Below are 14,081 nucleotides of genomic sequence, written 5' to 3'. Positions count from 1 at the left end.
CACGTTAAAAAAAAAAACACACATTTATTGATAGACTAAAAGTTAACGAAAGGACAAAGATCTGCTGACACATTTGCTAATGCTTTCCCCCTGCAAAATAAATTATCGTCAGTCTAAAGACATCTGCGGCCTAATGCTAGTGTTAGTTTCCCAAAAATACTAGAAAATGCAGAACTTATTAGGTGCACGTGAGCGAAGATCTGGGCATCTAGGCACTACCTCCCCCCTCCTCCCACTCCCGTCCCCACGCCATGGTGGGCTTCCTGGGAGCAGCACTTCCTTTAACTGGTCGGTCCTGACTGAAGGTGGGGGCTGGGCTGCTGTCCCGTTTCCACGAAGATGTGACGTTTCCCAGGGCATCCACTTTTGTTCTTTTAGGAAAGCAAACAAACAGCCATAGTTTAAAGCAATCAGAAGTGGCATATATGAATGATTTGGCTTTTTCTTTTTTAAATTAAAAGACACAAATCAAGCCAGTGACTGGCACTGGTCCAACGCGCTGGTCCTGCCCCAAGTTTTCCCTTAATGAAGCCTCTAGGCCCAGAGCCTCCATCAGGTCAGCATTTTGAGTGTCTCAAAAACAAGGAACACTCTTTTTGGTACCAAAAAAATACATATAAAAATATGCCAAACCCTCTCAAGAGGATAGACTGGCCACTTCTTCCTGTCCATCACAGAAGCAAACAGAAAGACAGGACAGGATTAAAACGCCCCCTCGATACGGGGACGCAGCCCACGCAGTCACACAGCAAGTGGAACAAAGAAACAAAGACTCTGGAGTTGGATGTGTGACCGACACCTACACACACGCACACATAGCAGCAAAAAAAGCACTACTCCTAGTTATTGGTAAACATGACCAACTCTGAGCACCTGGTCCAGCTCCAGCAAAGGCTGCCACACCCGCACATGTGCACGTGCACACACACGCCCATTTTAAACACAAACTGCTTGAAGTCACAAACACTAAGAAAAAAAACCCAACAACACAGCAAGGCAAAGTGGCTAGAAGGTGTTTGCAGATTCGAACTTTGGGATTGAAATAGCTGGTAAACAGAAAGGCACCAAGTCAGGGGTTTGGAGACCTAGCTGCTGGGGACGTCACGTCAGCCCAGGCCCTGACTGCCCGCTCCTGCGAGAGGGAGGTGGCCTGCAGGAAGCCCTTCAGTCACACCCTGGGGCCATCTGGGGGCCCACAGACAGGAGGGGAGGCTGGGGATGGAGTCTGGGATCTCACCCTGCCCTGCTGAGATGGGGGGACAGCTCTCCCCTCCACTGCCCACTTTCCAGCTGCAGCCTGGGCATCTGGGACTACAAGCCCTCACCTGTGCCAAGGTGGGCAGCATTCCCACTACAGCCGGCATGGCTGTCACAGGCGAGACCCCGATGCTGCACCTGGCTGTCCCTCAATGAGCTGTCCCCAAAGGCACACTGTTGAAATCCATTTGGCTACACGAAAGCCATGTCGTCCTATTTGGTACGGAGGGTGAGGGACTTGGGGCACTGGAGGTGTAGCAGGCCCGCCCCCCAGAACCACAGCCTGCTGCCAGTCCAGGGGCTCCCTGCAATCAGAGCTTTGGGGACAAATAGCCCCCCATGTCTGCTGGCTGACTTTAACCAACTGCAACAGAAAGGGAGCCCCCCAAGCCCTCTTTTCTTTTTTGGCATCGCAAAGCCCCGGTGACCCCATGTGCTGACCCACCTCTCTGCCCGCGTCAGGAACCACACAGCACCAGCTGGAGGCCTCTGCCAGGCGGGCACCCCAGTTCTGTCCCACTTCCCAAATGGTACAGGGGTACAGCTTCCCAGTGGGGAAGAACACGGAACCCCCAATGGGGGGGATTGTCAGGGAGAGGTGGGGCCACGTCCACAGACGGAACTGCAGCCAGGTCCCCGAACAGCAGCAGGCAGCCCGCGGCTGGCTGGAGGGCAGAGCCGCCAGGGGCCATCTGCGCGGCTGAGGTTGGGAGTAAGGCGGTCCTTGCGCAGGCCAGCAGAAAGGAGGGCAGCTGCAGTGACAGCCGCCCCCTCCCCAAAGCTCGGGCTCTGCAGGCGAAGCAGCACTGGGACCTGCCCCTCCCAGCCCAACGGGACTTCCGGGCCAGCGTATGGGGGCCACAGTTAATTTGAACCAGGGTCAGGTGACATTAAAACCAACCCCTTTAAGGCTCCCAGCCCTCAACCCCCAATTATCTGTCACTTTTCATTAAGGCCACAGCCCTCAGCGGTCAGGGGCAGGGACAGGGAGGTGACGGTCCCCTCACCTTTGACAGCTCGGGCACTGCTGAGCGGGAGTTCTGACCAGCAAGAACCCCCTTCTGTGTGCCCTGCCACCCCATCCCATGTTCTAGAAGCTTAGCCAGCCCTCCCTGGAGCAGTCGCCCAAGTCCTGCCTCCCGCCTGACCGCCCCATACACTTTCACCACCACTGGGCAAGACAGCCAAGCGGGACCATGAGACGCTCCCTCCTTGAACACACGTGCCCCCCAAAACCCAGAGGAAGCTGAGGCCCACTGTCACCCGGGCAGGGATCAGATGTTTGGCTCGAGCTGCAGGTGGCCACTGACTTCCTAAGGCCGACGGGAGGCGGAGCGAAGGCCCAGAGGTAGGAACGGGGCCAGGCCATGCCCTGCCGAGGCATCAAGGCACTGGCCCGGCCCGGCCCGCCGTCACGGGCAGGGCTGGGGTCCGAGAGAAGGCCCGCCAAGCCGGCCCCTCGAGGCGGCCACCTGGACCCTGGACAGGATTTGGGGCAGAGGTCACTTATCGGAGCAAAACCAGAGGCCGGAGGGCAGCAGGGGAGACCCTGGCAGCGGCGTCAGTAATGCCTCAGGCTGAAGAAGCCCACGCTGGTCGGGGACTCCTTCACCGTGACCGTGATGAGGTTGGCGGTGACGTCGGTGACAAAGACGTGCTCGATGAGGCTGCGCGTGGGCTTCCAGTCCTGGCTGGTCTGCACGGACACCGACAGGTTCTGCTCGGCGCCCGGCGGCGAGGCCGAGTCAGGGTCCGAGTCGGAGCTGCTGTCCTCGCCGGTGCTGACCTCGGACAGCGCGGCTGCCTTACGCCCATCTCCCGGAGCTGTGGCACCCTCCTGTCCCCCGGGGGCCGCACTGCCCTTGACACAGTCCCTCTTGCCTGCAGTGGTGGGTGGAGCTGCCGCCCTGGAGGCCAGCTTGTCACCCTTGTTGGTGTCGGTCAGCACGCCTGCCCCGCTCCCCCCAGGGGGGCCAGCCCCTGAACCTTTCCCAGTGCCTGGCACGGTGGCAGGGCCGGCCTTGGTGGCTGAGGCATGGCGGGCGACCATGCCCACGCCGGGAGTGCCATTCTTGACACTCTGTAAGTCCAAGACCTGCAGGCTCAGCTCCTGGGTGGGTGCGGCCTGGGGACCCAGGCAGCCGGCAGGGACTTTGCCGCTGCCATGGATGTGGGGGGGACCCCCGACAGTCCCCCCTTTCTGCTCCACAGCCCCGCTGCTGGGGGCCTTTGGGACTTTGCTTCCTGGGGGGCTCAACCCCAGCTCCCCCTTCTGCGTCCTCACCTTGAGGTCCAGCCCAAGGCTGCACTTGCCGGCGGCCGGGCCCTTGAGCGCCAGTCTGCCGGCGGCCTGGGCCTGGCTCTGGCTCACTCGGTTCATGTAATGCACGATGGAGCTCTGCCAGCTGATGCCGCCCCGGCTGGGGCTGCCGGCCATGCCCTTCACCAGGCTGGCCAGGTTCTCTGGGGTGGCCATGGTGCTAGGGCCGCCGCAGGCCTCCTTGGCGTGGGCCTTCAGGGCCGCCAGGCCGGCCACGGGGGCGCTGAGCGGAGGGGGCAGCTTGCCGGCCGGTGCCCCCAGGTCCTTCCGCGCGGTCTTCAGCACCCTAGCCAGGCTCACAGGCCGGCGGGCTGCCTTCTGCTCCGGTGGCAGCGGCTTGCGGCCTCGCTTCTTCCGCGTGGGGTCCTTCAGTTCGGGCTTGGCCACCAGGATCTGGGCCTTCTTCTGGGGCACTGGGTGGGTCTCGCGGCCCCGAGGGCCTCTCTTGGCATCCAAGTCGCTGTCATCCTCTTCGTCTGAGGAGGAGGAGGAGGACGTGGAAGATGTGGAGGAGCTGCTGGATTTGCACTTGGAAGGGGTGTCGGGCTCCTGCAAAGACAAAGCGAAGGTGTTACCACCTCTGCAGCCGGGTCCCAGGATCCACAGCGCACTTTCCCCAAGGGGCCTCGGACACCTTGGAGCCAGCACCTGCTGCAGCTTCCAGAACAGACGCGGCCAGGAGGGAGCCATTTCCCACCTCGTCCCAGAAAGGACGTACAAGGTCCTAAGGAGGCTCCGTGAAGTGCAGTTAAAAGTGGAAAAGAGTCTACAGCCACGCCACCCGCAACAAGCCCGACCCCGGGAGACCGCCTGGGAAGACCAGGCGCTGCGGGCGCATGCATGTGTGCACGCACGAATAAATAAATAAGGGATTGTAAGCTGACAAGGCCCTGCAACCCATGAGGTCAACCGAGGGCTGTCTTGCCAAAATAAATAAATAATAGTGGAAAAGAAATAAAAACGGGCGGTTCGTAAGATGAAGTCGGAGCAAGGAGGGGATACACATGCGCAGAGCAGCCGGACACGACCGGCTTTCAAAGGGACACAGCTCTGCTCTGCTCCTAGCCGACAATTCGAAAGGGGGAGCCCAGAGCAGCCCAATCCGCGTCTCGTGAGGCTAACCATCAGAAGCAGGGAGCGCCACAATCCTGTAACCTGAAAGCAAGCGGACGCCTTGCTTCCACCTCCCCGCTGCCAAACCCAACTGCTTCAGAACCTTCCAGCACACAGGAGAAAGGAGCAATGCTCTCTCGTCTTCTGGGCATCACCCCGAAAGCTAAGTGTACCCTTCCATTTCCCAGGTCCCCAAACCGCCCGCTGGGTTGGCATTTTAAAAGGTGCACTTTAGGGAGACAGAACCATCAGCCAGGCCCTTGCTGCAAAGCTCGCACCTGCCTTGAATTGGGGGCGAGGATCAAACCTGGAGAGTCTCAGAGCCTGCTTGCCTGGCCCCCAACCCATCACCCCAGCTGATGAGAGCCCAAGCCACAGGGATGGCCAGTGCTGCCGGTCAACGCCAACACCCCATGTTCTCCTGCAGTCAACGGGACCCCCACGGCACCCCGACCCTGCTCAGAAGAAATATCTAAGACAAAATGAGGCTGCTGTAGGCCGGCCAGCAAGATGGAAGGCAGGTGCTGTCTCCCGGGAGGGGGTTTATGCAGGAAGTGACCAAACTCTTGGGGTGGTAAGCAACCCTGAGGAAGGAGTCAAGACACATCCAAGACTGAGCAACCCGCACCCCATCTTGCCCCTGAACTACTGGGGGAGGTGGGTGGTGCCACGGACCCCAGGTGTGTGTAGCGGTGGGCCGCCCAGGTACTTGGAAAACCTACGAGCACCTACTGTGTGCGCCCTTCCTGTTCTCCATAAGCCACTGGGATGAGAGAGGATGACGGTCAGTACCAGGTTCGACCCAGCCGTCCAGGAGGGGTGCAGAGCGCGTCGAAACACAGGATCGCGGCTCGGGAGCGGGCGCGGGGCTTGCTGTGCCCCCACGGGCAGAGGCTTGGGTAGCACAGGGAGGGAGGCGGGCCAGCGCCACGGCCCAGCCGCTCCACCGCGCACTCCGCCAAGCGCTGGAAGGTGAGCGGCCTGGCGAGGCCCGCGGCCACCCACCTTGAGCTTGGCGTGTCGGCTGCAGGAGGACATCACCGTGTGCTTCCTCGGCCTCCCCCTGGGCCGCTTGCCTCGCTTCCGGTTCTGCACCTCCTTCTCGTGCTCCCTGAAGACAATCGGCAGTCAGGGTCACAGACTCGCCCTCCCGCCACACGGAGCCACCAAGGCTTCAAACATCCCGACACTCCAGCCCAGCCCAGCTTTCGTCAGTTTCACCGCAAAAATATATCCCGTTAATGGACGTATTCAGGACGGGAGTCCAGACCCCTTCCTGTGCAGCACAGGCCGGTAACTTCTGCACCCATCCACGTTGCGTGCGCTGCGTGGAACGCAAGCCAAGCCGCAAGCGAGCGGTCCCCCAGGCGCCTCCGACTCCTCTGACCCCGACCCAGAGCCAGCCCAGGCCTCGTTCCGCAGGAAGAACAGTGTGGGGCTGTCGGAATGCCACCAGGAGGAGTCTTCGTGGTCACATGGCCCAACCCCTCACTTCAAGTAGGAGTCCAAGGCAGGGAGGCGAGGCCCACTGCCCCCCCTCAAACTCATGGGAGGGGGAGGGTGGGGGAACCAAGGGCCCCCCGTCCCACAATGCTCTCCGCTCCCCCCCGGAGCCCACACCCGGCTGCCTTTCTTGAGGACTCTGTCTCCAACCTCTGTACCCGGCGGGAGTCTCGCAGACACCTTTAAGCAGCCTTGAAACTCGGGGTCCTGCTGTTTCAGGCTACCCACTAAGGGGGGCCACCTGGAGAACTTTCCCGGTGATTAAAACGGGGGTCACCTCCTCAGGGACTGGAAGGTGAGTACGACCTGACAGAGCCCACACTCCAGAGAAGCCCCCCATCCTGTCTCCTAAAGGAACAGGGGCATCTCGCGATTCTCCTGCCCAACATAGTCACCTGTACCCGAGGCCTCTTGACCTGGGTCTTACAGACGTCACACCCGACACCCAGCAAATAACTGCCAGCTCCCCGTTTCCCGTGGGCTCCTTCTGGCTTCCTAGAGAAGCAGAGTGCCCACGTCCCGTTTCCTCTGCCCTGGGGAGCAGTCCAGACCACCCCATGGCTCTAGCTCCTCCGCCTCAGAGGGTCGCCAGCCCCACTTGTCCCCCGTGCTATGACCCAAAGCAAAGCTAAGAACACGCCCCCAACAGTGAGGCTGCGTCCCAGAGCAGGACCAGCCCCTCGTCCCCATCCTGCGGGACCCGAGGTGTGAACTGAGCAGCAGACGATGAGGCCGCAGATACGCTTTTCTGAGGGCGCGGGGCAAACCTGTGCTCATCTCATTCTCTCGCCTGAGCAGAGCCCATTCGTTTTCTCCCTAATGTCACAGCCCCTCTGAGAACACCCAAAACGTCCAGCCGGAAGGAAGAGTAGACAGAGCCTGAGCTACCGGAGAACAGCGGGGCCAGAGTGACCCCAGCAGGGGCAGCTTTCAGACGACTAATTCATCTGTCTTTATCGACAGGGTGATCCCTCAAGAAGGGCCCACACCTCCCTCCGTGAAGCGTGCTCTGGACTCTTGTGCCCCGATGGAGTGGCCTGTCCATCGTCCACCTCTCGCCACCCTTTCCAAGAGCATCTCAAGGCGGCCTCTCTTAACCCGAGTCTCTCAACTAAAAATAGAAATGGCATCTAGGATTACAGAAGCAAACTAGGCCCCTGAGACAGGCCAGGGGGCCCCCACGGTGCTCACGCAGTACGTTTTGCAGGCCAGAAACGTGTTGTCCTCGGTGCAGACACAGCACGCAGCCTGACTCTGCGCAGGGCATCCCAGCTCCCTCGGGAACCTTCTGCTCAGTGGTGCCCTCTGGCAGGGCCGGGTCTGCATTTTTATAGCAAACCTGCCACCCTAGTTTTCATTTTTCCTGTTTGCAAAATACTTGACAGAAAAGGCCCGGAAGGGAAACCAGAAATTTTCATGAAGGAACTGGATGGTTCATTTCGGTGAGCATGGCTTCCAGAAAGATCAAAGCAGCACTTACTCAGTGACTCCTTAAGCCTGGACGCAGCCCTGGCCAACAGAGGGAAGGCAGGAGGCCCAGTGAGGACCTCGAAGCCTGTCCCACCTTTACAGACAACCATGGAGATGGTACCACAGGCCCTAGTGACAGCCGCCATGGGACCTCAGACCTCGGCGCGAGCCCAGGACCCCTGGATGGCCAGCACCGCCCTGCGGAACCACTGGACGAGCCGCGGCCCTCCAACCTCCCCCCCCCTCCCACCCGTGCTGTAACTTCCTCACTTCTTCTGGAAGGCCAGGAGCAGCCGTGGATCCAGGATATTTTCCTCTGGCTCCCAGCTGTTGTGTCTGGAAAAGCAAAAAGCAGGTCGGACGGGGTAGAACAGCGGGCAGTGACGGGCCACCTCAGAAAGAAGCCGGTCCCTGCTGTCGGCAAAGGCACTGGGTGCTGTGGCAGAGTGGACAAGACCCCACGCACGTCCAGGACGCGCCCTGGGGACCCCACCCTGGAAGCCCAAACCACGACCTCAAACTCCGAGGGAAACCACCACTTTAATCCCTCCAATTAACACTGGGCCCCGGGGAGGACTCCAGTCTCCTCCTGGGAGAAAAACAAATCCCAACGAAATGGAAAGTGGCAGAGGGAAGCCCCCAAACCCTGGCCCGGAGCCAGCGAGGGAAGGGAAGGCTGTCCGGGATGCAGGGGGGTGGGGGGGGGGGAGCCGAGGGCCACAGGAGCGCAGCCCGAACATTAAGAACAATGTGCCTGGCGCCTAGGCGCGCGCGGGCCGGGGCACCCGCAAGGGAGAGCAAAGAATAAAAGTGGGGTCCGGGAAGAAAAGGGAAACGGGTCTGTGCGAGCGTCTGTAAACAGAGCCCCCTCCGGGGGATGCCAAGTCCCCTCCTTTCCATTAAAAGAAAAAAAAAAAAGCAAGCCCTACATTCATCAATAGAAAGCTCAGGTTACAGTGGGGGAAATATGGACAAGAGGGGAGCTCGCGTCCGCGGGGAGGGGTGAGGCGGAGCGGGGGCGCATGCAACAAATGGGCGCGCGGAGCAGGCGGGGAGCGGCTGGGCGCAGGGAAAGGAGGCCGGGGAGGCAGAGAGCAGGGCTGGGACTCGACCCGAGGGGGGCACCGGGGGAGGCCACCCAGCCCCGCACAGCCTCGGGCTTGAAAACAAAGGGCAGCCACGCGCAGCCTGGGCTCCCCCTCCCCGCAGAGCTGGAGGAGCCCACCGAGACCCCGCTAACTTCCGCGCTAGGAGTGAGTGGACGCCTCGCCACCCCGCACGCCGGAGCTGAGGGTCCTCCCGCCCCCCCTCCCCGGGATCGAGGGGCGCCGGCCGGAAGGCGGGGGCCGCATTATTGGGGACTCACTTGGAGGACCAGCCGCGCCACTTGACCAGGTACTCCAGCTTGCCCTGCAGGGAGAGAAGAGGCGCGTGAGCCGAGGCAGACGGGCGGGCACGGCGCGAGCCGGGGAGGTCTGGGCCGCACGCACCTTGCGGAGCCGCTTGCTCAGGATGCACTCGGCGGCGAAGACCTGCTCGCCCACGCTGCTCAGCTCCTCCATGCTGCCGCGCGCGCGCCCGCCCGACCGCGGCGCCCGCCGCTCCCCGCACCGCCGCTGTAGCCGCGCGCCCAACGCCGCACACAAAGCACCGCCCCCGCCCGCGCACGGCCCGCCCCGCGCACGCGCACTGCCGCCGCGCCCCCCGCCCGCGCCCCCCGCCCGCGCCCAGCGCCGCGGCGCGGCCCCGCCCCCGCGGGCCGCCCAATCCGTCGCCGGCCAATGAGCGCGCGGGGGCGGGGCGCGGGGCGGGGCGCGCATTGTTCGCGGCGGCCTTGGTCTCGCGCGGCGGGCCGGGGGCCGCACGCGGCGGCCTGGGCGGGGCGGGACTGCGAGCCGTGCGCGGGGCTCCCCGGGCGCGAGGGCGTCCCGCGCGGGGAGGAGCGGGGCGCCTCGCGGCATCGGACCTGGGGAGTAGCCCGCCGAGTCTCGCTTGGCCCCGGGCGCGCCTGGCCTCCGAACTTCGCTTTCCGGGCAAAAAGCCATTGTTCTGGCCCAAAGGGGGAAGTTGGGACAGAGCGGGGCGACCGCTTCCTGCCCCCGCCTCCGAGGGGCGCTCCTGTGGGGCGCGCAGGGCTCTACCCGCCCTCCGGCTTTTTGAACTTGGTCTCCGGCTCATGTCCTGTTTTGCGCGGGAGCAACAGTGCCGGGGGGCGGGGGAGGAATGGAAGACAAAGTACGGGGGTGGAGAGCGCGGCCAGCGAAAACGGAACGGCCCCGCTTTTTTTTACCCCAAAGACTAGAGGGGAAAATGAATCAGCTGAAAACGCGAATTGGTCTGTGTTCTTACTGTTACGTTTCATAAAGAGCGGAACCCAGTCCCCAAGTTTTAGGGCGCACGTAGGGAGAAAAGCAACTGCGCCTTAATGTCTCACGATTTTGATTAAATGAATGTGGGGGGTGGGAGCGAGATTAGATGCGATTCTAACGCAGGACTGGCATTAATTGGCCCGCCAGCATTTGGAAGTCTGTCTCGGATCAATAGCACGCGGCAGAATGGCTGGACCGCGTTCAGAAGTGGGGTGGCAGGCTACCCTTTTATTTACTGCTTTTAAGATCTGTAGTTCGTTGAACAATTTCCCCTCTTAAGTCATTTAGATCTTGAATCAGAGGGAGTCAAACGCATGATAAAGGAGATAAACGTTAACCTTAACGTTTTTGCATCAATACAATTTAATTCAATGAAAATTCATTTTCTAGTTTTATGTCTTCGTTGAATGCAGCTGCAGAGTACTCACTGTTGAGCGAATCAAAAAGTCGTTTCGTGTTGCAAGAGGCTGTGTCTCAATGTAATTTTGATCATTAAAACCATGTTTATAAAGGATTCTGCAGGAGAAATGTATTTTGTTGTTTTAATAGAAGGGCCTACTATAGGAAATTTGGAACCACAGGAGCCCATCTTTCCCATTTCTGGCTCATTTTCCAGCTTATTTGGTTAAATAAGGTTACATTCATCTGATATCCTGGAGAGAACTTGGGTCGTGACTTTTGCAAACGGTATTGTTTGCAAAGGAGGTGGCAGGCGGGAAGATTGCCGAGGGTGGGGGAGAAAGGCTTGCTTTCTCGGGGAGGGCCGCCGGCCCTGAACCCTCCTTTTGGGATGAAACCAGCACTCCTGGGGTGGAGGAACCACTTTCGGTCAGTCTCCAGCTCTTTCTGTGACCCTGGCTCGTGGAGCAGGCAGTCGATTGTGGGGCCGAGGCCAAAGGTGTATTTATTGTAATCGGACAAATAGCTGGATCAGCTTCAACTCTCGTTTCCTTGCAGAATTTATCTTGGGCGTGAGGTTTTTGCCCTGGAAAATTCCAGTTTCCACTTGGTGATACGTGGTAGCCTGGATACTTGCTTAATTTTTTTTTTTTTTTGTAATAAAAGAAAGTTTTAAAAAAAGGAAATTGTTCCTCTAAGAAATAAATTTGTCTAGAATTTGATTCTAACCCAGTGAGGAAAAAATCAGTATTTTGGAAGGTTTAGCATATACATCGTTATGTCCAACTATGAACACCCAGTTTGGGTAAAATAATATTTAGATAATTTATTTGGAGAAATAAATGTGACAGACCCGAGTAGAATTGCATAATCAGATAAATAGGGTGAGGTTATGATCTAAAACTGGTAATGTGTGCCACGAAAACAAAACCGAAGTCAGCAGAAGCAAGGAATAATTCCAGCCAAATAATTGTGTCAAAACATGGATTTGGGCTAAAGCAGATTCTGTCTTCTGTTTCGATCGTCACATGTAAGAGTTATTACACGTTAGAACAACTGTTTTCTTATTCACTCGGTAAACAGTCGGCATTTGCAGTCACCTAGGCTTTCGCTTGGAGGGTCCGCAGCAGCACAGCCTAATGGAACTTTCAGAGATGATGAAAATGCCTTTTGTCCCCACTCCTCGATGCGGCAGCCACCAGCCATCTGTGGCTAGTGAACCCTCGAAATGTGGCCCCTGTTACCGAGGAATTGAATTTTTATGTAAATTTAAACAAACACATGTAGCTAGTAGTCACATACTGGACAGTGTGGGTTTATAGGCATGTGAAGGATTCATTCTAAACCTATTTGAAGCAAAAGTAATGCAGTTACTTAAATTAATCCTGGAACGTGAATAGTTGACCTACGCTCTCATTTATGCTTTATTAAATGTGAGGATGCTTAGAACGTGTACATAATAAAGATACTAAAAATGCAGGCATCTGGGGGTACATTCAGACTCATACTTCAATGCCACTTTCTACACAAGTGACAAATCAATGGCAAGTGTTAACATCCATGTCTGGAATACCGCTGGGGAAAGAGAACTGTTCATGCTCCTCTGTGGATCGAAAAGAAAGGGACCGAGGTAAGGAGTGGCTCCTGCGACGATGTCACTCCCAGGTCCGGGGAGGAGTCGGGGGAGTCGAGGGGAAGCTGCCCCTCCGTCTGTCAACGTTGGCAGTGAAACTAAGAAACGTCGGTTGCATCTTACAAAACAGTTTCAGGACAGCTTTTAGTGTTTCTACAAATACTCTTATTACCGCCATGGAATTGACTAAAAGGAGTAAGTAACCAACGCGACCGAATCAGGTGCAGCCCCCAAGGTCTGCGTGGGATAGACTCTGTACGCGTAATGCGTCGTCCGATCTTTAAGGTTTAATGGTATAGTTTGTCCCCACTCAGGCGCCCTCACATTCGAGAGACCAGGGTGTGACTTGCAGGCTAGCCGCGTCGCGTGATGCTGATTCTGCATGTGTAATGGATAAATGCTGTACGTACATGGCACAGCGTTTATGTATCAGGACTCAAGGGAAAGTAAGCACAGTTAGGGTGCTTGCGGGAGTTCTCGAGCTTCCGGGTTGCCTAAGAATCCCCGGGGCATACATTCAAATAGTGACCCCTGGACCTTACCCCAGAGATCCTGACCCAGGAGACCCCAGAGGCCGTCTGCAGCGGGCACTGTGTGGGACTCGTCTTACAAAGGGCGACCTGTCCCAGCGCTCCTCTGACTGATGAGGAAAAGGAATCCTGCAGTAAACGCCTGAGGCCGAGGGCTGTGGAGCCCTTCCCTGCCGTTCCACCCGGTGCCTGGTGGGGGCAGCAGCCGCGTCTGGGAGCCCTGCGGCCCTCCAGGGTTAAACGAGGCAGCTGAAGCCCCCTGGGTTCCCGGGGCCCACCCCAGGCCTCCTAGCCTACTGCCCCCGGCCGAGACACCCATCCCCTAAGGCTTCGGTTAGAAAGGGCGTCCTTTATTAATTTTGCAATCACATTTGTCCCGGATCGCAGTTTCTTACACTGTAAACGGTGCAGTAACCGGTGTCTGTATCTCTGCACGTGCGGCGTGCAGCCACATCTGGGGACAGCGTGCGGAGACCCGTGTCAAAGGGTCAGGGAATCTCCTCTCTCTGCGAGCTGTTGCCAAGCTGTCTTCGCCCGCCCCGCCCCCCGGGGGGCCGGAAGGCTGCGGTAACTTTCACCCATGCGTCAGTGACACGGGGTCACCTCTGTCCCCACGTTTGCAGCAACCCCAGGAGTTAGGCGTTCACCTAGGGCATTTCCGCACGCGTGGGATCCGGCGCTGTTCCAGCGCGAATGAATCACGTGTTTTACCGCCGCCCCCCCACCCCAGGCTGCATTTTTTCCCAAGACCTGGTTGCAGAATTGTTAGAGCGTCAATCAAAAATGCTTTGATGAGCGCGGTTTTCCAGGGTGACACGCACTATTTTCACAAGCTTAAAAATAACATAACACTTAATGAGGTCCTAAACTCTGGAGTGAAGAAGAAGCCGGCACCTAAGAACCGGTCTTTGGTTTGGGGGTTTCAAAGAGGTAAATGAAAACACGTTCGGGGGTTTGCCAGCGGGGCGCCGAGGACATCTCCAGCAGTGTCTAGGTTTTCCCGGCTCTGTGGTTTTAGGGTCCTAAGCGCAGGACAAGCACATCTCGAGAGCCTTAACTTAATCACACATGCACAGGGCTGTTTCTGAATAAGGCCACATTTACCGGGGCGGCGGGGGAGGGGGGCAGGCCCTATCTTTCAGGGCCAGTGAAGAGGGTTTTAATGATCGACTCATGGTTTTGGGAACGATTGGAAAGTTTTTACCTTGTGCGTGTGTGAGTTTACATGAACTGCTAATCTTTGTTACAGTTTAATATATTTTTTAAAACTCAAATTTTATAAAAATGTTCTATCATAAAAATATTCAGGCCCTGGTGTCCCCTCAATATATTCTGATTTCTTTGTTGCTGAAAAAAAGTGGAAGAAGATTTAGATAAAGAAGACTATTTATGGACTGGAAGATTTGGTGTTTTTAAGAGGTCAGTTCCCCTTAAATTAATCTAAGGATTTAACTCAGTACCAATCAAAACCTCGGCATTCTTTTCAA

General features: G+C 57.8%; 1 protein-coding gene across 1 annotated transcript; it reads right to left on the bottom strand.

Annotated features, from left to right (window-relative positions):
- CBX2 (chromobox 2) lies at window positions 1–9,296 on the bottom strand. The gene is made up of 5 exons (XM_036223049.1): window positions 9,154–9,296; window positions 9,030–9,073; window positions 7,934–7,999; window positions 5,696–5,801; window positions 1–4,126 (listed from the first exon to the last, which is right to left on the bottom strand). The coding sequence occupies exons 1-5, from the start codon at window positions 9,223–9,225 to the stop codon at window positions 2,819–2,821; spliced, it is 1,596 nt and encodes a 531-aa protein (XP_036078942.1). The 5' UTR covers window positions 9,226–9,296; the 3' UTR covers window positions 1–2,818.
- Window positions 9,297–14,081: the final 4,785 nt, after the last annotated feature.

This window comes from Rousettus aegyptiacus, unplaced genomic scaffold, assembly GCF_014176215.1.
Source record: "Rousettus aegyptiacus isolate mRouAeg1 unplaced genomic scaffold, mRouAeg1.p scaffold_m13_p_6, whole genome shotgun sequence".
Classification (NCBI taxonomy): Eukaryota; Metazoa; Chordata; class Mammalia; order Chiroptera; family Pteropodidae; genus Rousettus; species Rousettus aegyptiacus.
Note: the sequence above shows the minus strand (reverse complement) of the source record. Positions and strands in the feature narration are given on the sequence as shown.

Coding starts and splice junctions, on each gene's coding strand:
- CBX2 (XM_036223049.1), bottom strand. CDS start 9,225: ATGGAGGAGCTGAGCAGCGTGGGCGAGCAGGTCTTCGCCGCCGAGTGC. Junction 9,074..9,153: donor TGAGCAAGCGGCTCCGCAAG/GTGCGTGCGGCC, acceptor CTCTCCCTGCAG/GGCAAGCTGGAGTACCTGGT. Junction 4,127..5,695: donor GCCGACACGCCAAGCTCAAG/GTGGGTGGCCGC, acceptor TTGTCTTTGCAG/GAGCCCGACACCCCTTCCAA.